Raw genomic sequence first — 22,755 nt, forward strand, 5'->3', positions numbered from 1 at the left:
CACCTGAAAAAACAATTAAATAATAAATAATGCTTTAAACATGCCTCCTGTATCATTTTCGTTGTCCTATTTCATTTATTATTATTATCATCTTTGTTTATAGTGCCAACAATTTACCAAGACAAAGCGATGCATTAGTTTACAATCTAGAAGGAATGGGGTGTAGAGAAAAATGATATGACGAAAGACTGAGATAGTGCTGTACATGGATGTGGGATCAGATGTGTGGCGGGTCAGGATTAGGAGAGATCTCTATAGCAGTAAAAGAAAGAGAAAAGACAAAATGGAAAGATTTGAGCTAGTGTTATTGGGCATAGTGGGGAGTGAAGGGTTGAGGTGTAAATGGATTAGGTGATAAACTGCTTCTATATAGTAAAACAGCACAGGGGCATGTGGGAGGGCAGAATTATGGGAAGATAAAGCAATATGTTGCATAATTTAAGAGGAGAGTTAAGAGGTTAGTAGAGCCGAGAAAGAAAAAAATAAATGAAAACAGACGAAATTGAAGACAGATGGAGGAGTGTGTTGCAGGCTTCAGGAGGACTTTTTGCAGATAGAATGATTATATTAATTTATGATGTCATACGTGCCATGACACATGATTTGATTGTGTGAAAATATAATTTCAAAATATATATATATATAATATAATTTAAGAAGATATAGATATAGATATATGAATATATATATATATATATATATATATATATATATATTCTCCAACATGAATGTGGCAACTGAGGTCAGTCTGTATTGGTACATTGAGGGTCAGCATTCTCTTCATGTGATGAGTCCAAATCTGCATTACTGTTGAGTGAACACTAGGGGGTGCACACTGCTCATTCAAAAACCAGCAGGGAATTCCAAGCCCTGTCGGTCTTATAACACTTTCTAATAAGTAAAATTCCTTTTTAAATATAACATACCATTCATGCCATATGTTCAAAGCACCAAACATGGGTTGGAATGGATTGGCAGAAGAAAAAAATACTGCTAACTACATGATTATAAAAAGTATAAATCAAAGTTAAAACACGTATGCTGTCTTGAGTTTGTTTTGATAGTCAAATAGACTGTGGCTTCTTATGTGATTAAAAGGGACATTGCATTGTCTCTTGCAGCCACAGCAAGGAATAATGTTAAATCCTTTTAAAGTATTTTAATATGCAATCATACATGGGGGGTGACTACAGAATCCCCCATGCATTTCTAAGGACCAACTGACAGCTTAAGGCACCGTTTAGGGTTACAATACATGAAAGTGTACCTTTAAGTAAATTAGAGTAACCAAAAAATGGCAGGTGAGATTTGGTATTGATAAATGTAAAGTAAGGCATTTGGCTATTAAAATTACACATGCTAAATGGGTTCATACAAAATATTTTGTACATGTAATAAAAACGGTACTAATGCATAAACATTTCTTTATTATAAACATTAATTAGACTGTCTTTAGAATGTGCAGTTCAATTTTGGGCACCAATTCATAGAAAAGGATAGATATGACTGAAGTCACTGAACTGTAAGAGTGCAACGATCCTCTACGAAATTAATAAAGGTAGTGGAGTGTTCTAGCTATAAGGAGGGCTTAAATAAACAGGGTTTTCTTATTTTAGGATGTAGGTGCCTATGAGTTGACCTCATCCTCATATACAAATGCTTTTAAGGTTGAAACAGGGAAACTCTTTATACCATAGACAAAGTAACAAAAGGTCTATTCATGTGCATTAAAGACGCCAAAGAGCATTCTTCCCAGTAAGGGCACTAACTTGGATAGTCTGAACGCAATGAATACTAAATATAGTACTAGGCTGGTTTGGTGAAATCACACGTTAAGGCACCCATGTGCTCTATACAAACACCTATATGGTATATACTGTCAACCAGACAGGCACTGTGTGCATTTTCCAGCTCCCAGTTCTCCCCAAAACCTTGACTGGCTCCTATGGTATCGTGGATGACCGTCTTAAAAAGGTAACAGGCTGGAGATAATAACATTGGAATATTTAGCTTCCAACTAAAACTTGCTCACTGTTTCCAATTAAAATTCAAGGGTTAATGTGTCCCTAGTACCATTCATTTAACTGGAATTTTCAATATCATGTGTATTATGTATTTTTGTTTTTCAGTTTTTTTTCTTTTCACCATTTTGGAATATCTGATATTTTGGTTTTATTTAGTTTATTTAGTTTTATTATGTTTTTCAAGATATATATAATTGCTCTTATCTTTTTTTTCTTTCCAGTAATATTTTAAAAGGAATTAAAGAGCTCAGGGATGTTTTAAGAGTTGTTGAAACCAAAGCTATGCAGACCTTCAAGATGGTAAGATTTTTGCAAGCGTAATTTACTTGATCGCCTACATTTTTGTTACATGAAATTATTTGTGTGCCATGTTGCCACATTTGCCCCAATTGCCACGTTTGTTAACAAGCCCAGACTGGCCACCTGGTTGGTACCTGCCGCCCCCCCAGTGGCTTATGTACACCCTGCCTAAAAACACGTGACACGGAAGCACGATCTGCATCCGTTAAAGACAGCTGATGTAAAAGTGTAGCACGGGGTATATATGGTAGTTCAGGAATCTGTGCCTGCGCTGAAGCAGCTACCTATGATTTATGGGCAGATAAACTTAAGGGGCGAAGGACTATTTTTGCTCCAAATGTTGTTCTATTTTGCTCTCAGGCTGTGCATTGCTTGGGTAGACAAAGATAATCGAAAAAAGGGATCCAGTCACCTGATAAGGTTCTGAGTGCTGCTGTGATAACAGATTACCTATATTAATTATAATCCTTTGCTTGCAAAAATGTTAAAGTTCTGCTTGAGACCAGTGCATGCCAGAAATTTTCTCTTTTGCACTAGGTAGCAGGTCCCCAATCCAGTCTTCAAGATAGAGCACCAGTCCAGGGTTGAGTATTACCCCATTAAAGATATGCATTATTGTCACGCCTGGAGGATAACCTTGTAGTGTTTGAGTATGGAACCCAATGGTAGGGACCTAATAGAGGGTCAGGTAATTCCAAAACCGTCCTCAAGAACAGATCCGAGGTCAAGGCGGGCAGCAGATAGCAAGGTCAAAAGGATAGCCGAGGTCTGGTAACGAGGAAGCCGTATGGAAGGATCAGGGACCAGGAGTGGGACTACAGGAGCATAAACACGAGTAATAACGTTGGGGTATCTTCTGCACAAAGGCTCAATAACCTAACACCGAAGGCCAGAGGGTTTTTTATACTTCCTGGTATCCAAGGTATGCCTCCTTTGCCAGGGAAATGGAAGGAGGAGCAACAGTATGCAGAATCCCATAGGATTTAATTGATTCTTGTGTCTGCCATCATGTATGGTGGAACTCATGCTTCTGCTGGTGGAACCCATGTGTCTGCCATATTGGCTGCTGGAACACATTCATTTGCGTTTCCAGTGAACCCGGAATCGTCGGTGACCAGCGTGGAGGTCATCAGTGAGGAGGAGACACCCACGTGGGACCTAGAAGCATGACGTAGGACACGGTCACAGGAGTAGCGAGCCTGAGGACCGTGACAATTAAAGATTGATTGCGTTGAGGCCTTAATTGAGCTTAACCACTGGTCTGTAGTCCTATTCCAGATGGTGTGAAGTGCCTAAAGAGACACCTAGTCAGGCAGGTTGAAGACAATGAAGAAGCCCTTGGACATTCTGATGCCATGTATTGAGTAGTCTACTTTATCAGTAGGGCAGAGCTAGTTCAGTGTAAAGATGGCGAATTGCATGTATGTGTAGGTACTCTGAGTTTCTCTTATCGACAGCACTTGATAAATATATGTTTTTTGATGATACGTTAATGATGCTTTAGACATAACTGAAATATTTCTGTTTGGGCACAGGAACAATGATGTTAGGTAAATTCTATCACTGAACACTTCTATTATAGAGTTGCCTCATTCTACTTCTCTATTGATTAGCTTTTTGTTGTACTAGGATTTATAAAAATGAATTTGAGCAGAAGAATATTTCCTGGCATATCCATTCTAAGTCACTACCAAATACCGTACAGCGGCCGTATACCAGAAGGGTGAATAATGACATGACATGACATGACCAGGACACGGTATACATACATATGCCACTTCTAAGAGGAACCATAAAATGAAAAAATTATTTGCTGTTTACTTGTTCCTTAAAGGATTAGGTGGTTTTTCACATTTCTGGTTTGTATTTTGTTTCTGGGTTGCAGACACTATCTTGTTTGGTTTTTGTTATTATATTTATGTTTTTTTTTTAATTTTTATTGTTAGACTATAGAGGAAAAGTAGGAGACTTACAACCCGAGGGGTGCAGCTGTCTAAATAAATCCGTGCAGGGATGATAAAATGATATTGGGTAATATCAGCGTGCCAGGGGCTATTCAGCTGATGTTAATATGTCATGATGCTATTGTGAAGCATTCTTACTACCATGTCCCATGTGTCACTTGTCAGTGTGCAAGCACAAAGGTACAAGCACTCCGAGGAATTCCGCATTGAAATCTCTGGCAGTAAAAGATGCGTGCCATTATCCGTTTGTGAAAGGAAGACATGAGTCTTTGTTGTATATGGGCTACTTTGCATTCATTGCTGCCATAAATGTATAAACCTTTTTTTTTTTTTTTTTCTTCTTACCTATAAACCAAAGAGAACGAAAGAGAAAGGCAACAGGAAGGGTCTATATGGATAGGCACAGAGCTTGCCATGTCAGTGGGTATTTGGAATAGCAAGAGGTAGTGAGATGGGTACCAGCCCAAATGATGGGCAAGCAGGCTAATTATTGGGAGAAGGCTTGCATTTGATACAAAGCAGTCAGATCAGCATAATGACAAATGTACTAACATAGTAGTTAAGGTTGAAAAAAAGAAATAGGTATATTATGTTCAACCGTTCTACCTATGCTCCTTGCTTTTAATCCAAAAGAAGGCAAAAAAATTTGCATTTTTTTTTCAGATTTTGCCACTTGGGGGGGGGGGTCCGTTGTGACTCCAAAAGGCAATTAGATTTCTCATTGGATCAAGAAGCTCTAAAATATTAATGTTTATTCTATTATTTATACCCCTGTATGTTCTGCTTTTTTTTTTAAATATCCAGACCTTCTTTGAAGGCATCCATTGTATTTTTTAGCATCACCTCTCTTGGCATTGAATTCCATACCTTTATTGCCCTTATGGTAGAGAATCCCTTCCTTTGTTGTGTATGATATCTTCGCTCTTCCAGTGTCAGAGGATGACCTCTGGTTCTTTATACATTTCTGTTAATGAACTGGTCACTGGAGAGCCCTTTATATCAACCCCGCACATATTTATACAATGTAATAACATCCCCTCTAAGACGGTGTTTATCTAGCGTATATAGAGCAAACCTTTTTAGTCTCTCTTCATAACTGAGATCTTCCTATGCCCTTATTAATTTTGTAGCCCTCCTTTTCACCTTTTCTACTTCCATAATGTCTTTTTGAAGGACTGGTGCCCAGAATTGCACCGCATATTCAAGGTGAGGTCTTACCATTGACTTTGCAGCTGGCATTGCACTGTTGCTAAATCTGTTGCCTACAATTATTCCTAAATCATTTTAGTACTTTTTTTCCCAAGAAGGTGCAATTTAAAGTATATTTTGCATTGTTGTTATTTCTCCCATAATGCATGATTTTACATTTGTCTGTATTGAACCTCATTTGCCACGTGCCTGCCCGGTCCCTCACGCGCCTGCCCGGTCCCCCACGCGCCTGCCCGGTCCCCCACAGAGAAGAAACATCAAGGTTAGACTGTATTTTCCTACCTAAATTTGTATCATCACCAAACACTGACTCATGGCTCTTAACCATTATATCTTTATGGCAATTTCCATTCCAAGTACATGCATTTACCCCTAAGGCTGACAATTTGTACAGTAACCTTTTGTGTGGAATCGTATCACATGCCTTAGGAAAGTCCAAACAGATCACATCCACTGCCACTCCAGGATCTATATTTCCATTGAATGCAATTAGGTTGGTTTGACAAGACCTGTCGTTTATTTCTACTCATTACATTCCGATTCAAGATGTATTCTTAAATGTGTCCCTTTAGCCTTCAAATAATTTCCACACTGCAGATGTCAGCCTCACTTGTCTGTTATTTACCGCCTGAGATTTTCATCCCATTTTAATATGGGCACCACATCTGCCTTATGCCAGTCTATTGGCGCTATGCCTGTAAGAAACATGAGAAGTTGGCATGGATCAATTGTAATCCGGAAGAAAACCAATGTCAGAACTAGAAATACCAAGATCCACCAAAACAACTGAACATATCAGCTGGGGCGTAGAACTTATAAAGCCAGGAAAAGGTGCCTTGGGTAGAAGTAATAGCTATGGTGGATAACAGGTCAATGTTTGAGAATGATCCGCTTCTCTGGTTGGTGAGGCACTGATTCAGGACCCCGGGGGCCACGATTCCTAATTGTGCTGGTGTGTAGGATGTGGCGAATTTGTTTTACTTACAGAATAATGTTCTAATATCAAGAGGGGGTATGTACCGTATATATTTTATTTCCAACTGAGTTCCTGTAAGAAAAGCTGTTAGTATTGTTATGTTATGCTTATACTGGAGTTCCTCATAAGAGCCGGTAAGGTTAAAAACTATGTAGTTGCAAATTGCTCACCGCAGATTAGCAGGAGCTCAACGGATTACACAAGCATTATATTTGTTTCCTAATATTAACATGCTTTTCGTTGTTTGCCAGGCCGCGACTAGGAAGCTGGCTGAAGTTCTGCTGCACTCGTTAAGTGAGAATTGCTACTGGTGCCCCTTGAAGAGCCCTCTGCCCGAGACTCCAAACAATGACCCTAATTCCTTCCCTAGTCACATCCTCCATCAAAAGCCGCAGACTCACTCAGGAGATAAGTAAGGCACTGCTTCTAGTTTTGCCTTTGCGTTTGGATATGTTGCAACACTTGCCTAGGAATCTTTGGTAATTTAAATCAACTACTTGTGAAGCCTCGTTTTTTTTTCTTTGTTTGCTCTAACAAGCAAAAAATAAAGCAACGTCTGGGGAATCGGGAAGCTTGAAGTGCAGTTCCTACATACCAGAAATTAGCACACACAACATCTCAGTGGATCAAAGTAAAATAACCCAAATGTATCCTAACGGCTCTTAATTACGTGGAAGCCGAATTAAGGTATTAGGTGGCACATTAATCATGCATAGCTTACTTCTCCTTACTGGTCGTGACTGTAACAGTTGTGGGGAAAATAGAAGCGATCCATGGTAAATAACCTAATTTCTTAAATATATTTGTTTCCAGCCTCTATTGCCCCCAGGACAACATTGAAGAAGCTCTCCTACTTCTTCTGATCAGTGAATCCATGGTAAGAATGCAGGATACTGCAGAACACTTTCTCTTACCCCGTGACTGCTGAATGGGGACCCAGTCTTACTTTGTTTTTGTTTACCAGTTAACTATAGATATCTCTCTTTTATATATTTATATTATATATATAATATATTATATATACAGTATATTATATATATTATATATATATATTTATTTTCATTAATTTTGTTTTTCTGGTGTTTGGAAATGTTACATGTAGAAAACATACTAGATGTAATAAAAACCCTCTAGACAATCAATTAATCCCTTAAATCTATTCCTCCTTGGCTTACAAATAGTTAAAACGAATTAACCCCTTGCAATACAATAAACATATTAGCAACGATATGATCTATGGGATTTTTTATATTAAAGACCATGCCTTTATCACTGGAAGTTTGGTGAGTATCTGTTCTTTTTCCTTTTTCAGATCTAAATACATGTTTTTGAAAATCTCCTGGGGGCATCATATTCTTTCCTTAAAATAAATGTGTTAATTATATTTACAACAGTAGACGGTTCTGCTTTTGTATGTCTATTTGAGTGAATCACACAGTATGCCAGCCTTGATTCCATGGAAAAAAAAATCATGCTATTGGAATCATCACCTCCGAGTTAAATTTATACTCGCATATGTGCAGCTGGGAGCGATGCAGTAACACTGCGATGGTGGTGTGATCTGTAAAAGACTCCCAGGCAGTTCTGTTGTATCATGTTTATATGGAAAAATAGTTTTGCGGAAATGCATAAATATCTGAAGCCGATAGTATTCTGTCAGTCATTACTCATTTCCAGAGAGGCTCAGTTTACTATACACAGCATAGCAAGTGCCAATAAATGGCTATACCGATATATTTGGGTTCAATGGACTAAAAGTAGTTTTCCAACTTAAACATGACTTTGTAGGTGCCTGGGTACTATAAAAGCACTATCACCGAATTAGAAATAGAAAAACATTTAACTTGATGGACAACTCCATATAATTCCCTCATTGGCCCAAATCAGTCTTTTATATATAAGATCCCAATATTGTTATTATGTGAGAGGTGATTAGAAGCGAGAATTAATTTTAATGAAAGTTTTTTTGGTTCTTTTTGATCTGCCTTTACCCGGGCACCTACAAAAGTCAGCAAAAAATTTTAGTTTTTAGGCAAGTGTCAGATGAGCTTTTGTGTGCTTTTTGGTCAGCAGTGGTTTTCGCCTTGTAACTCTCCCATGGATGCCATTTTTGCAGTTTCTTTCTCATTGTTTAATTGTAAACCTTAACTGAGGAAAGTGAGGCCTGCAGTTCTTTACATGTTACTCTGGGTTCTTTAGTGGCCTCCAGGATGAGTTGTTGATGTGCTGTGCTGAAGGGGTTTTGTCCGGCCGCTCCTGGGAAGGTCCACCATTGTTCCTTTTCTCTATTTGTAGATATCGATACAACCCCCACAATACCTCTCACCCTTTCTCTATGCCTTATGTTTGTCACCCCATTTCCCTCTAGATTGTAAGCTTGCGAGCAGGGCTCTCTCCACCAAATGTATCGGTTTGTCTTAGTCTGTCAATTCTTGTCTTGTCATATCCCTTGAATTTATGTATTGTATTAAGCGCTGCGTAAACTGTTGGCGCTATATAAATAAAGGATAATAAATAAATAAATAAATAAATAGTGGCTCTCACCATGGCTTGGTGTCCTAGAGCCTTCCCAGGCTGTGCAACCCTTTCCAGATGGATAGATGTCAATGACTTTGTTTCTCGTCTGCTTGAATTTCTTTAGATTCTTCAGTTAGCTAGGCAGATTCCTTTTAATTGATGTTAAGCTTCAAATAGGCTGGCATTAATCATGCCTGGGTGTGTCTAATGAAACTGAACCCAATTCTCAATTAAATTTGGTTAATTGGTTGATTTAGAAATTAAGGGGGCAACTTTTCCTATAGGGGCCAGGCAGGGTTAGATAGCTTTTGGGCACCAGCTACCCGAAGCCTTGTGGGATCGGTGTCCCCGCTGATATGGTGGACGGTCCCATCAGCGTCGGTGGGTGTCCCTGCTGCCGTTGTGGGAAACACCCCCATTTAAAGGAGAAATGGGCGGGAGTGGGGCGTGTCAGGACCCTGCTCCCCCCACCCGGAAAATGCAGGGATCGAACCAGAGAACCGGAAAAGTGGCGCTTCTCCCGGAGTCCCCGGGCAAAAACCCAGAGAGTTCCCAGGTTGTTAGCATTTTAAAGTCTATCAGTGAAATGTTCCTAAACTAAACACTACTGTCAAAACATTATACCTTTCAAATTTAAGCTCATTAACTTTATAGATGACATTAGCTAACAACCTTTAAAGTAAATTGCTTATAAAATATGCTTTTAATAAATAATATTTTTAAAAAAAGGTTCTCTGACTCCGTTGCACAATCGCTTTATGTTCAGCCTTTTGTATTTTGTGCTTTGTTGGACAGAAAATTGTGGCTTCTCTAATGGGCTTCGATGTAAACATTGATCTATGGAAATAAAGTCGATAATAGACTAATGACTAATGTTGATGTGTATATCCTTATTTTAGGTCACGGTGTGTATTAGAGATACGGGCTATTTGCTTATTTTTTCACGTGTTTGTCTAATGTGGCCACATTCTTTTTAATATCCGATATATTTGTCTTTGAAATAGGCAAATAGAGATGCTGTCATTAGCCGCGCTCCTGATCAAAAGGAAGATCGTGCGGTCAGCCTTCAGAACGCATCTGCCGTGTACGACCTTCTGAGTATCACTATGGGCAGAAGAGGGCAGTATGCCATGCTGTCAGAGGTACTCCCTTCTATGGTGCCTTTAAATACTACCACGGAAAAATGTTCCAAGTAAAATTCCATTGCAAATCTGTTGTTTAATTTTTTTGTTTTTGCAAAGTCACGCAACATTTTTTTTCGAGCTGATACATTGCGAAAGAAGGAAATATTTCTATTCCTTTTGTTTAATCAAGAGTTTTAGCGTGCATTATTTTATCAACAGTGGAAACTGTACCTATGTAAAACAAGTTGCACAGCCCTGTGCAATATGACGGCTTCTCACTTTCTTAGCGTCTAACAACAAATGGAATGTCCTTAATGCACTTTTCCTAACTGGATTCAATTATATCTAGAGAGGACCAGAGGACAGGAGTTATAGCTGTGTTTCCATCCGTCAATAAAGAAAATAATCATCTGATTCAGAGATCCCTAAAAAAATAGTTGTATTTTTTGCAGTTTAATATCCATGAAAACATCTTTGGCTTCTTTATTCAGTTCTTATCAGTGAGCCCAAGCCTATGTATAAGTAATAGCAAAATATATTTTGGAAGTAGTATTTCTCTTTTGTAATCTTGCAGCCTCACCAGCCAAAGTACCTTTTTTTAAAGTACTTTAGTATGCATCATTCCACCGGATAAAAAAAGTAGATTACTTTCCTTAAGGAGAAGCTGCAGCACACAGCTCGCTTTGTGATCCCATTTTTGTGGCACTGATTGGATGCTTTGAAATCAGTGGGGGTGCCTTAATTACATGCACATGGGAATGGGGAATTTGGTTGATTAAAAAAACTTTACATAGCTCTTCCTTTTTTCCTGCATATCATTTTTAGACATGTCTTGCACATTCATATTATGCTAAACGTCGATTGTTTGGAATATTTTGCAGTGTTTGGAGAGAGCCATGAAGTTTGCATTTGGAGAGTTTCACCTCTGGTACCAACTGGCGCTATCCATGATCTCTTGTGGCAAGGTGATTACTATCCCATGTTCATTTACAATACCCATGGAAAATGTATCAGCCACTCGTTTTTGACTATTATATTTGTTTATTTATATTTCTTTATCATTTACTGTTATTATTATAACTATTTTATGACAGTGTGTCTTTAATAGTTAATTATGCACCTCGCTGATAAACATAGGTTATTAATTAATTCAGGGTGGGACCGCGAGTATCTTGTTACCAGCAAATAAACTCACACGTTGGAAGCGGGTGACTTAATGCCTAATGTGCATTTTGATTGGCCTTCGGTCTGGATTGCCTGGGCGCACTCAATCACAGATTTTTTCCCAACTGAATTGACCGTTACGAGCTGTGAAATACTACAAAGCTTTCTATGCAGAGATCCGCTAAAGCCCCTCAATATCTTTCAAATGTCTGCAGGAAAGGGAGGGAGAGGTGGGCAAGCTGGCAATGGAAAGCCTTGGCCAAAGGAGACCCCTGGCTGGCTCGCAAAGCCCTTAGTGCACTCATGGACCATGGGGTTGGTAGCATATTAGCTGCCCAGACTCCCTCTTCTTCCCTATCGAGCCAACATCTTCTCTTCTTGGTCTCCTATTTGTGTTGGAACTTCGCGCGCCAGCAGTTGTTTGTTCTTGTGCAATGTGTTGGTTTATTTGCTAAAGAGGGAGTTGGCAGGAGTGTTTGCAGCTTCATCTCTGTGACATCACTTTAAAAAATGAAAGCTTAGATGGCCTTGTATAACGCATATTTAAATCAGCGACATGTCTTGAACATCACCTCACACTTTGAACTATACATGATGCAGGGCTAGCTCAGGGCTGCAGAGACATCTATATAGTTAGTTCTGGTAGTTGGAAGCACAACTGTCACGCTTTGCTCAGTTTCCCGAAGAAGGCATATCACATTATTTTAAACCAAATGTAACCCATCCTTAGTTATTATTCATTTGCATTATTTATTATTATTATCTCTGTCGTTAGAATAGGCAGGGAGTCAGGCGGTCCTTTATTCTGGATCCTTGAAGTGTGTGTTTGTTTTCCTTCAATTTAGTATTCACAAGAGAGACACACACGGACACATACAACTCTCTACTGAGATTATCAACATTGACATATTGGTTTTTAAAGGTAACATGATCATCTTTTTTGCTTCTTCAGCTTATAAACGTGTCTGGTAGCCGGCAATCTGAGCTGCAAATAGTCAGAGCCTTGTAAGGAGAAAAGGGGATTCCTTTGCACTACACTCCGTCTCTGTGCAGTATTTCACATCCAGTCCCGGCAGATTGCTGTCATGCTCTCTGCAATGCGTCATCCTACTGTACACTGCTTTGCAGCTATGCTGATGGAAAGACTAGGGCAGGGTCGCCCTCCACGGATGCAATCAGTCAGAGGGAATGGAGAATGCTGTGTGTGTGTCGAGACTGGAGATTTTTCATGTTTGCTTCCCCCCCCCCCCGTCTGTCTAGATCAGCTTTTTAAAGTCACATTACAGTTTCCGCACCAGAGGGGTCAGGAAATTGCTGCTTTCCATTTTGCCAATTAAAAGGTGAATTAAGACAAGTAAAAGTTATTTGCTGCTACAACCGTCCTTACAAAGAAAAGAGCAAACAGCTTAATTAGATGTTTGTGTGGGTTCGACGTTAACTCCAAGCGTTTCTTTTTTATCGCTTATTTGATTGCACTAATTCATAGAACATGTAGAGCAGGTTGCATTGAGGAGTGAACATTGTGGGCCTCGTAGGTTAAGTGACTACTGTTTGAGAAAAGGATGTGAAAAACATGCTCCTTTTTACCTCTGTTCGCTCTCTAGTTGGGTTCTTTTTTATTATTATTATAATAATTTAATTTAAATGTTGGGCGTTCAACTGCTTTTGCGTTTTGAAAGAGGAGGGTTTATTAAAGGGACAGTTTAATGTCCATGCCACCCTCACAATAGAAAAAAAATTCTCTTAAAGTAATCTGTGATTATTTAAATCTTCCAAAATGGGGAAAAAATAAAGCACTTGCCTAACATAGAAGAGGCAGCCATGCTCCATTGTCCTCTTTTTCTTCCCACTGATTGGCTGCTTGAAGCAGCCAATCAGTGGCACAAAAGTGCTCCCATTGAAAACACAGTGCATGGGGGTCTGAACAGAACTTCACCTGCAGAATTCACCGAGCTGGAGCTGAATGGCGATCAGTATATCATGTACATAGAGATGTGTTTGGCTGGGCATTTAACTGAAGGATGAGGAGCAAATGCAGAATCCTGCATGCGTTTGGGAAATGGACAAAACGAACATTTAAAGTGACTATGCAGCTAAAAGTGCATATGATGGTTCAAGTGTCCCTTTAAATACCTACCAGGCTACACGTTTTGTTTGCGCTTTTGTAAGAATGATTTTCATTTAAGTGACAACATTTTAATGTTATGTCTCGAGTCTCATCTGTATCACTTCACCATGGCCATTTGTATTCATTTATTTGTAGTGCATGGAGCATTAAGGAATCGGAGAATTCAGTAGCTCATTATCCTGTGTGCGGTTCCTCTGTTTCTGGTTAGCATCCAGTATGACCGGACAATCTTGCTCTCTGCAAGCTCAGGCAAGGTTACAGCTAGGAATTTACAGTCTACTAATATTATAAACATAGCAGCATGCATTGCAGTGAAGACTTTTCAAAGGTTCATCTACTTAACATAGTATAGAGTACATTTTAATGTTTTGTCTAAGTGTAAAATCTCCTTTAAATTCAATTTTAGATGGCATTTCAGGGAAACTACTGATTCACCTAATTGTAAAGTAGAAAAAATGACTAAAAACTTAAAAATTTAACACTTGTAGTCCTCAGCCTTTTAATCTTTAGATTGTAAGCTTGAGAGCATGGCCCTCTCTACCTAATGTATCGGTTCAGCCAAGGCTATATGACTTCATTCCAAAAATACAGCAATGAAAATAGAATTTTTATAATAATTGAAATCTAACCGGCCCCGGAAGATACCTAAACCTCATTTATTAACGATATTTTAACAGGCTGAATCTTTTACAAACTTCTGCTTCCTACAAAAATGTAGGAATTTATTCAACACGGCATTGAAATACTGCATGTTAATTAAACAAAAGAGGTATTTGCTTATGTTTTCATTGTGGGAAAATGCATCATTCCATATATAAACCTATGTACAGAATGTCTGGTGGGAAAGTATTGTGAGTTTACTGTGTTCCCGTGGGGTTTAGAGACCTCACAGGCATGAAGTTTTATAGTACATTCCATAGGATTTTTTTCCCTGTGTTCATCAGGATCAGAGCAATTAGGGATGTCTTGAAAAGGTTGAGCTTAATGGATTTATGCTTTTTGTTCCAGACTTCCTTATTATCTTTATAAATGAGTCCTTTATTCTCACTCTCTTTAATTAAAAAAAAAACCCCAACAAATAAATACACATTAGTTGGAAGGTAAACGGTATTTTCTCACTCACTCTTAGTCACGCTCTCACTCTATCTTGCTCTCTCATTCATTCTCACTCTCTCTGTGTCACCCTACCTTCTTCTTTCCCACTGCTTCGCTTCCTCTCTTGCATCTCCCTGTGTCTTCTGTCTTTGTCTGTTTCTCCTGTGTCTTCTGTCTTCTTCCGTTTCTCCCCGTGTCTTCTGTCTTCATCTGCTTCTCAGTGAACCAGTCCTCCTGCGTGCTTCTACAAAAAGGCAGAGCCTCGGGGCACACCCTCTCCTGCGATGGGAGGAACATGGAAGAGGCTTTCCCGGTGACTCATAGGCCAGAATAATGAAGACAGCGAAATGTTTCCTTCTCAGCAAATCTGTTTGCATTATTCTGGCCTATCGGAGCATTCCCACGAGAGAGTGGAGTCACGGTGACAGCCTCTCTCAAGTTCTTCCAATTGGGGGAGAGGGTGTGACCCAGAGGCTCCACCCTTTTGCAAAAGCGTTCAGGGAGGCCTGGTTCACAGAGAAGCAAAGACAGAAGACACAGGCAGAAGCAGACAAAGACAGAAGACACGGGCAGAAGCGGACAAAGACAGAAGACACGGGCAGAAGAGGACAAAGACAGAAGAAGAAGTGGAAAAAAGACAGGGACACGGCGGAAGGCGGAGAAGTTAGCGAGGCATTCAGAATATCTTAAGGCCTGATTATATATATAGAGAGAGATTTTTATTTATTTGTAATATAGATTTGCCAGCTCTGATCTTATGTCTTTCTCTTACCCCGTTTTTTAAAGCTGCTGTTCCACTTGCTCAGCTCAATTTTTGTAAGAAAATGTAATATTAGAGGCATTGTTCCTAGTGCTGTTGAATTATTAAATACTTTCCAGAAATAATTCTTAAATCATGTATAATGCCGCCTCATTTATAATTCAGTGAATACTTAATTTTCATGTGACACAAATCCAGGCACTAATAGGTCGTTGCCATAGAAGCTCAAAATTCTTAAACATTTCTGTATTATTTGTATGTGATTTTTAATCTTTTTAGGGAAAACTAAAATGTCAGGTTTATTTAACATGCCAAAGAGCTCAGTTAATATCCAGGGCAGATGATAACATTCCTGCCCTCAATTTGTATTATACATTTGTTTGTAGCTGTGTCTAGTAGTGTAAAGGTAATCATTCCTGTTAGTCCAATAAAAAGGTTTTATTTTATATAACGATATTCATTTCTTTTTTTTTTTAAATGGATTTTAAAATATTTTGATACTGATTAGACCTGGTGTCAAGTTGCATCACATTATACTCAGATTTACATCATGTAGATCTTAATTACTGTAGTGTTTGATAACTAAACTTATTGCTGTCCATATTGTTTTTATTAAGGCAACCTGTTATAATGGGCATCCACTCTAATATACAGCCCTGACATGTAGGATAGGAATATAACCCGTTTGTACCTTTTATTTCTACGTGGAAAATTAGGCTCAGCTGATATAATTTCATCTTAAATCACCTTTTCCTGGGATCCTAAGTTTGAAGACTGCTTGTATGGACCGAGCCAGCCTTCCCACAATGCTCTCCAGCCTGTGTGAAAGACTGCTATTTTTAAAGGGCATTGTCAGAGAAACATATATGTGGCTAAAAGAGAGCTTTACCCTTTTCTCTATGCATACAATGACCTTTTTATTATGAATATGTCAAGAATCTAGAGGAGTTAATTTGACCCTTTGTGTATAAGATGTATATATTATATCAATGCTAGCTTGATAGGAAGCCAAGCTTGTTCAAACTGCTTTCTTCCATCTATGCATCTTCTCTTGGGAAGCAAATTGTTGAGTTTTTGAACCATCACTATGTTGCTGACATCCAACCCAACCCAAGGCGCCTCTACCCTGGTGTCTCATATCTTCCTAAAGCATTTTTCTCAAGCCAAACCCTATCTGGCTGCCTTATATTAACATTCATATCATACCAACCTCCCAAACGTTGGATGGCATTAGGGCTTGCTACTTTCTCATGTTCCTTTACTGTTACCTGAGGGTGGTGAGTATATGCAACAACCTTCCAGCTGAGGTGATCCAGGTTAATACAGGAATCTCAACCCCCATAGGATAGGCAGGGTATACTCGACTCATTGTGTCCCATCTTTATTGCACCAAAACCTTCTGTCTTGCTACAAATAACATATCATTAGTAAGGAGTATGTGACATTGAAAAGTAATGCCAGCAAAGCATGCGTTTCCAGAAAGAAGCCACCATGGGATATCAGCAGCTGCCTGACACGTTATCCTAGTTAGGTAGTCGTAAATTTCTGCCAAAAATATATGAACTTTTTTATTTTTTCTTTGAAGTTGCTGCTGCACCAGCTTACACAATACAACATGTTGAAATCTAAAAAAAAATAATGCAAAAAATATTTTTTAGCATTTTAAATAAATCAATACAATATGTATAAATCTGTTAGCCATGGGTGTCCAAACGGGGGCAAGGGGGGCAACCAACCCTCCCCCCTTCCTGGAAATTCAAAGAGGCCAACTGGAACAGCAGCTGCAGCAGAGCGAGAAATAGTAGGCTGTTTAGAGTATGTTAACTAGACATAAGGGCAGAAAAAATACCTGATAGTTGGCAAAAGAGCTTTTATTTAAATCTGTACACCCCTCTTCTTTCAGAGTGGTCTGGTCTGCTCTTTTTTTCTGTAGCTGGACTCCTCCCCTTCACTATGGTAGCTGCTCCTTCATAGACACAGAGTACCCGCATTGGCAAAGACACAGTTTTCCAAGTGTGATATCATAGGGAAGTGAATACAACTGGAGTTCTAAAGGTTTTTTAAAAAAATATTATTATGGATTGGCACTGCAGCTGCAGTGGAATGCACATCTCATGATTCTCAGCCATCCATTTGGTTGGTTGGACATCATGAGAAAAGTAATAACAGAACATTTAGTGCAAAATGTACCGCAACTGCTGGAAAACTACCAAGTGTCCTATTTTGGTTCCAAGCCCATATGCCCCTTTTTTACTCCCCTCTAACAGAATGCTACACAACACTAACTTTTCTTGACTGCAACTCGCATGATGTTGAGCCAGGAATAGTAGCTGGTAACCTTAGATTGGATATAGGGGGGCTACAAAAATCCTGCAGGTGCCCATACTGGGAGCAACAATCTTCCTGTTCCTAGACCGTGAATAATTACATTATTACATCACATTAGTATAGGTATCCTTGTTGTTACTTTACTGTTTCTCTTCCATGACAGCCGATGACTTCCGGATGTCTTTGTAAGGCGTGGAAATAACATCAGCACCAGAAGTTAACGGATACCCCAGCTCTACCACCTTTAACCAGAGACCTCCGCATTCCGGAGATAAAATAGTCCTTACGTTTAAATCAAATATCTGCAGACACATATGCTGATTGACAGACGCAGGGTACAAGCACTACGTAGGCTTACATCAGCATGGGATTTGTGTTTAGCCCTTTCCTTCTTGCTTTATTACATTTCATACATTGAAATAGGATTGGGTTTGGCAAACCTCTTCGCTTCTTGTTTATATTTTGTGAAATGAGAACTGAAGAAAGATGGAGATGTGCTTTTGTTTGATCCGTGACACACACCTCCCACCAATAGTCCGGGTTTTTGGGCACTGTGCCGTTGTCCCGCGTAGGGGCCACACTGTCCTGCTTTGGCTGGCAGTGGGGATAGTGGGTCAGGTCTCTGGTCTCCCTTGAGCGGCCCAAGGAATTCCCAAGTGGCCACTTTACAATGTTCAGGAGCTGAGTTCCACTAGGTGGCGCTTCATGTAAGGCAAGCAGGGTTGGGGGGGTGCGTGCCGGGACCCAACCTCCTCTTTGAGGAATGTCTTGGAGGGCTGTCGTTCCTAGCAGTGTTATTTCTCTATCCTCCTGGTTTCTGGTGGCATTGCTAGGATTATAAACTCTAGTGAGAATATTGGCCAGAAACGTGTGCAGTGATCCATTTAAAAGAAAACACAGTTTAAAGTGCCTGAGAAGTGTTATATTTCCCTATTCTCTGCTGTGCTAAGAAAATGGGAAAAGTATCCCAAATCAGCCCAAAACCGACGGAACCCGAGCGGTTTGTAGGCATGGAGATGAAGCCCTGGAGGGGCAAGGTGTCCTAAAATAGTACAATATTTAATTACTTTGCCAAAGGAAGATCATCTTCGTTTTTATAGAAGGTTCAGAAGAAAACTGAATTACATTCCCATTTATGGCTCTTCTAAAACCCATACTTGGGTTTACCTTAAATGACGATATATTTTTGAATGCTTCAAGGTGTGGGATTTGATCTATTCTTTTTTTTGGGTTTAATATGTTACATTTTCATTAGCCATGTATTTTTGTATATGCACGGGATATCATTCCAGAATGCGAACGGCGTGAAAGGGTTATTGCGGGAATGCTAGCTATACAATTATTCTACGCACCTCATTCTGTTGCAACAGCTCACAAAGTTTATGACATTATTTTTTCCCCCCTTCTGCGAGTTTCTTTGCTCAGGCTTAGATGAGTTGCTAGGAGACTAGCGCTGAATACGAATATTTGTCTTTCCCTGGCAGCCGGGAGCCTTGGGAGAGGAGAGGTCCCTTATGTCTCCTTAAATAGAATCATTGGGGAAGGGAAGTTAAAATATTAACCATTGAGTTTGGCGAGGGATGTGATTGCAAAGGTCAGCAATCTCGGGTATGCTCCAAGGCGCAGTGCTCGGAAGATAATTACTTTTACATGGAGCTGTAAATTAAAAGGTTCTGGGATTGTTAGAATGGAAATGAATCGATCTCTCAGAAGACTTTTATAAGAACTGTTAAATTTAGAACAAGAGGGTTTTTTATTTTTAATTGTAACGAATAAACCATGCGGAGCTCTCGGGGCCATGGGGAAGACAAGAAGGAATATTTATTGCCTTTTTTTAAAATAACCGTGCGCAAAATTGCATGATATTTTTCACATTGTCAGGCTACTTTTGCACCAGGTATTTCAAACTGAAGCTATCTTGGCTGTGTGTAATGGGAGTTAAAGCACATTACCAACTGAAGAAATTATCCCCATTTTTTAATACATACGTTTTTTCCTGGCTTCATTGAAGTAGAGTAGTAGACTCCGCGCTTCACTGATACTCTTCTTTCAGTGAAGCTGATCTAGTTTTCGGTTATACGTAGCCGTAGCACGCAGGCATCGGGATGGCAGTGCATGCGCTGAATGCCTTCTCCCCTAGCAGCAGCTTGCCAGGACCTGTGCATCCCAACGGCGCGCTACCCTACTGCCGGCTATTGTGCCACTGAAACACCCTACAGATCATGGCTAAGCTTGCGGGACTTCAATGTTTAGTATAAAGAAACGGATATGTCAAGAAACTGACGGCTCCTTTGAAGAGTTTGGGTCATAGAGAAGTTTTCATAATTCAATGAATGGTAATGTATAGTGTATAGTGTGATGGTAATGTATAATGTATAGTGTGATGGTAATGTATATTTCCATGACATCAAAAAGCAGATCAGTGAACTAAAACAAGCCAAAAAATGGTCACTTCTCTTGTACGAATATTTGTCTGAATTTTGATGAAAAAAATTACCTGCAACATCCAATACCACTTCCGCAACACAAATATCATATTCTAATTATTTCGTTATCACTGCTAATTCCTTTTATACATATCATTATTCCACTAGCATGATATCCGCTGTTGGATATATCATGTAGCCGTTACTCCCTTATGGATAGAATCACTCTTCAAATTAATAAATTGGCCCATTGACTGTGACAGTAGATGAGTAAGCCATTTTTTTTATATAGATTTTGCTTTTCTGAGGGATTAAAATGTTTTTGCAAACCACGCAGTTCAACAAAGTCTCTTTGTTTCCGTATAATTCTCCCAGTGTCTAGAAATAACTTTCCTTTTTTTCCAAATGCCCTCAATCTATCCGCTTTTGCCAAAACTATGCCCTTTGGCTCAAACTGCAAACAAGTGCCAGTTCTGCACACTATTCTGCGGCATGTCAGCCACAGAGCTGTGTTTAAGATACAAAAACTTTTAACAAAAATCGGTGGGAATGAGGGTTTAATAAGACCTGGTGAGATCTCTTAAATTACAGATCTGATATGGATAAGTAGAAACTTACATATTTAAAGTGCAAACAGCCTCTGCGCTAGTGCATCAGGCTAGTAAGAAAATCTATGGACATTTAACGGGGAAATCCCACTGTTTCTTTTTTCTCTATGTAATATACTGTATATATATATATATATATACTGTATAGTCAGTAGTGCACCACAAGAATCCTCTTCTGTGAAGAAGTGACTGCATGTGTTTGGGTCAGTTAAATAAGTGTTCGGGTCACAGTCTAGTTGTTTTCATGATGGGATTATATGATGTTCATAGAGGTTTTTTTTATATTTTTCTTTACAAACAGCAGAAGGCATCAGCTGGCCCAAATTCAAAGTTTTGGAATGCTTGTGCCTTCATGGATACATACATTTTTCTGTTAACTGGAAATTCCAGTTAACAATGTTCTACTTTGATGGCTTGTCTAAACAAGTGACTCCTTTACTATAAAAATATAGACAAAAGACCAAAAAGCCCTATGTAATATATTAATGTGTTAAGTGTATTTGCAACAAACCTCTTGTAGCTCAATATTGTCTTTAACTGTTATAGGTAAGATGTTTAGACTTATGGATTGACTATCCACTATGGTTAACCTCCAGTTCCCTAGGGACATACAAGTACAGGCTAAAAAACTGTGCTTAAAAGCCCTTTTTGACATACCCTTCCCCTAAACTGGAGATCAAGCTGTCTTTTGACAACCTGGATTGCTGATTGATCATTTGTAATGGCTGCTGGCATGAGCTCCGTTAATCCAATACATAAAGAATGCCCGATCAAGTGATCGGGCATTCCCTTGCAGAAGATGTCACTGGTTACGTCAACCGAAAGGTTACAGAAGGACAGGATATCCCCTGCAGGGTCTGTCCCTGTAAATAGGGGATGTTTGCTGAACATAGGGATACCTAAAGTGTAGGATCCATTTTAAGAAAATTGCAAAAAGATTTTGTTTTGTTCAGGTTTTTTACATACTAGCACTCTTATTATTTCCATGTTTCTATGGTTTCAAATGAAAGCCCTATTTATTCTGAAAAAAAGATGTGTAATTTGTGTGGGTTCATCCAACATGGAAAAGGGAAATCTTAATGAAACCAGCATATGGTAAAAATAAATGGCAAAATGTGAGATACCAAAAACCTCCGGGACTGAAGGGGTTAAAAGGGAAGTTTCGGGGTTTTTTGTCCAGTATCACTTAAAACAGCTCTTTAAAAACATTGTCATTTTCTGTTTCAAAACAAGGATAGTTTTCACAGAAAGCCGTGTTTTGGCATCTGTATATTCGCTAAGTATTTGTTCTGCCACATTTTGCACAAGGCAGAAGAACTTGGTGTATTTGCCTAGCAAACAATAGAATGCAACAGTCTTAATCACCCATCAGGACCTTTTGACTAATGAAAGTCTATTGAAGAAAGGGTAGATATACATCATTAGATAAACAGGACTTCATTATTATTGCAATAACTCAGCTCAGTGTGGTAATGGGAAAGAAGATCTCCATATCTGCTGATAAATAAGAGATTTATGAGTGTTATAGGGTTTCAAAGATATATGGATGAGAACGCCAGTAGAAGAACCTGCCAGCCAAAATCCACTTTACCAATAAGCAACTACATAATAAACCACAAGGCGAGCCACATGTAACAGTGGGGTGAAAAAACAATTGTAAAAGTGGTTAAACAAGATGAAACAGGCCGTTAATGATACCTTCTAAAAAACCTGTACCTGATGGCCTGGATCTTATAAAAAGCAGGCCCTTGAAACCATCAAGAAGAAAAAATTAGCAAAATAAGTACTTATTATTATTCTATAAATGAGTGCTCTGGTTAAATAAAATTAACTCTGCCGTTGTATGAATGTTAACATTTGCATTTCATATTTGTAAAAGAAACGTATCCACTAATTTTATCTGGAACATTTTTTCTTTGAAGGATTATGAAGAACTGGGGCAAGTCCGTGCATATTTAATGAATGCAAGTAACAGTTACAAAGAATAAACAAAAACATCAGCTAAGATTTCTGCCTGTTTTTTTTTCTAATTGACCACTTTATCTGTGTGTCATTAAGTTATCCCCTACTTTCGGCTGCCTTTCATGCAGAGACAATTACCTTCTTTAATTTCAGCTTACAATGGAGTGAAC

The 22,755-nt window shown here is 39.0% G+C and overlaps 1 protein-coding gene across 2 annotated transcripts in view; it reads left to right on the forward strand.

The window, feature by feature from the left end:
* The window catches only part of LOC149303161 (tetratricopeptide repeat protein 7A-like), a 121,660-nt gene that overhangs the window by 23,991 nt on the left and 74,914 nt on the right, over positions 1–22,755 (forward strand). For both annotated transcript variants that reach the window (XM_089481493.1, XM_089481492.1), the window contains 5 exons: positions 2,246–2,324; positions 6,725–6,885; positions 7,287–7,350; positions 9,995–10,132; positions 10,996–11,079. In XM_089481493.1, the coding sequence (XP_089337619.1) occupies positions 2,246–2,324; positions 6,725–6,885; positions 7,287–7,350; positions 9,995–10,132; positions 10,996–11,079 (526 nt within the window). The remainder of the gene's footprint in view (positions 1–2,245; positions 2,325–6,724; positions 6,886–7,286; positions 7,351–9,994; positions 10,133–10,995; positions 11,080–22,755) is intronic.

Source organism: Sceloporus occidentalis, unplaced genomic scaffold (genome assembly GCF_023333645.1).
Source record: "Sceloporus occidentalis isolate IW3139 unplaced genomic scaffold, rSceOcc1.0.p SCAF_15, whole genome shotgun sequence".
Taxonomy (NCBI): Eukaryota; Metazoa; Chordata; class Lepidosauria; order Squamata; family Phrynosomatidae; genus Sceloporus; species Sceloporus occidentalis.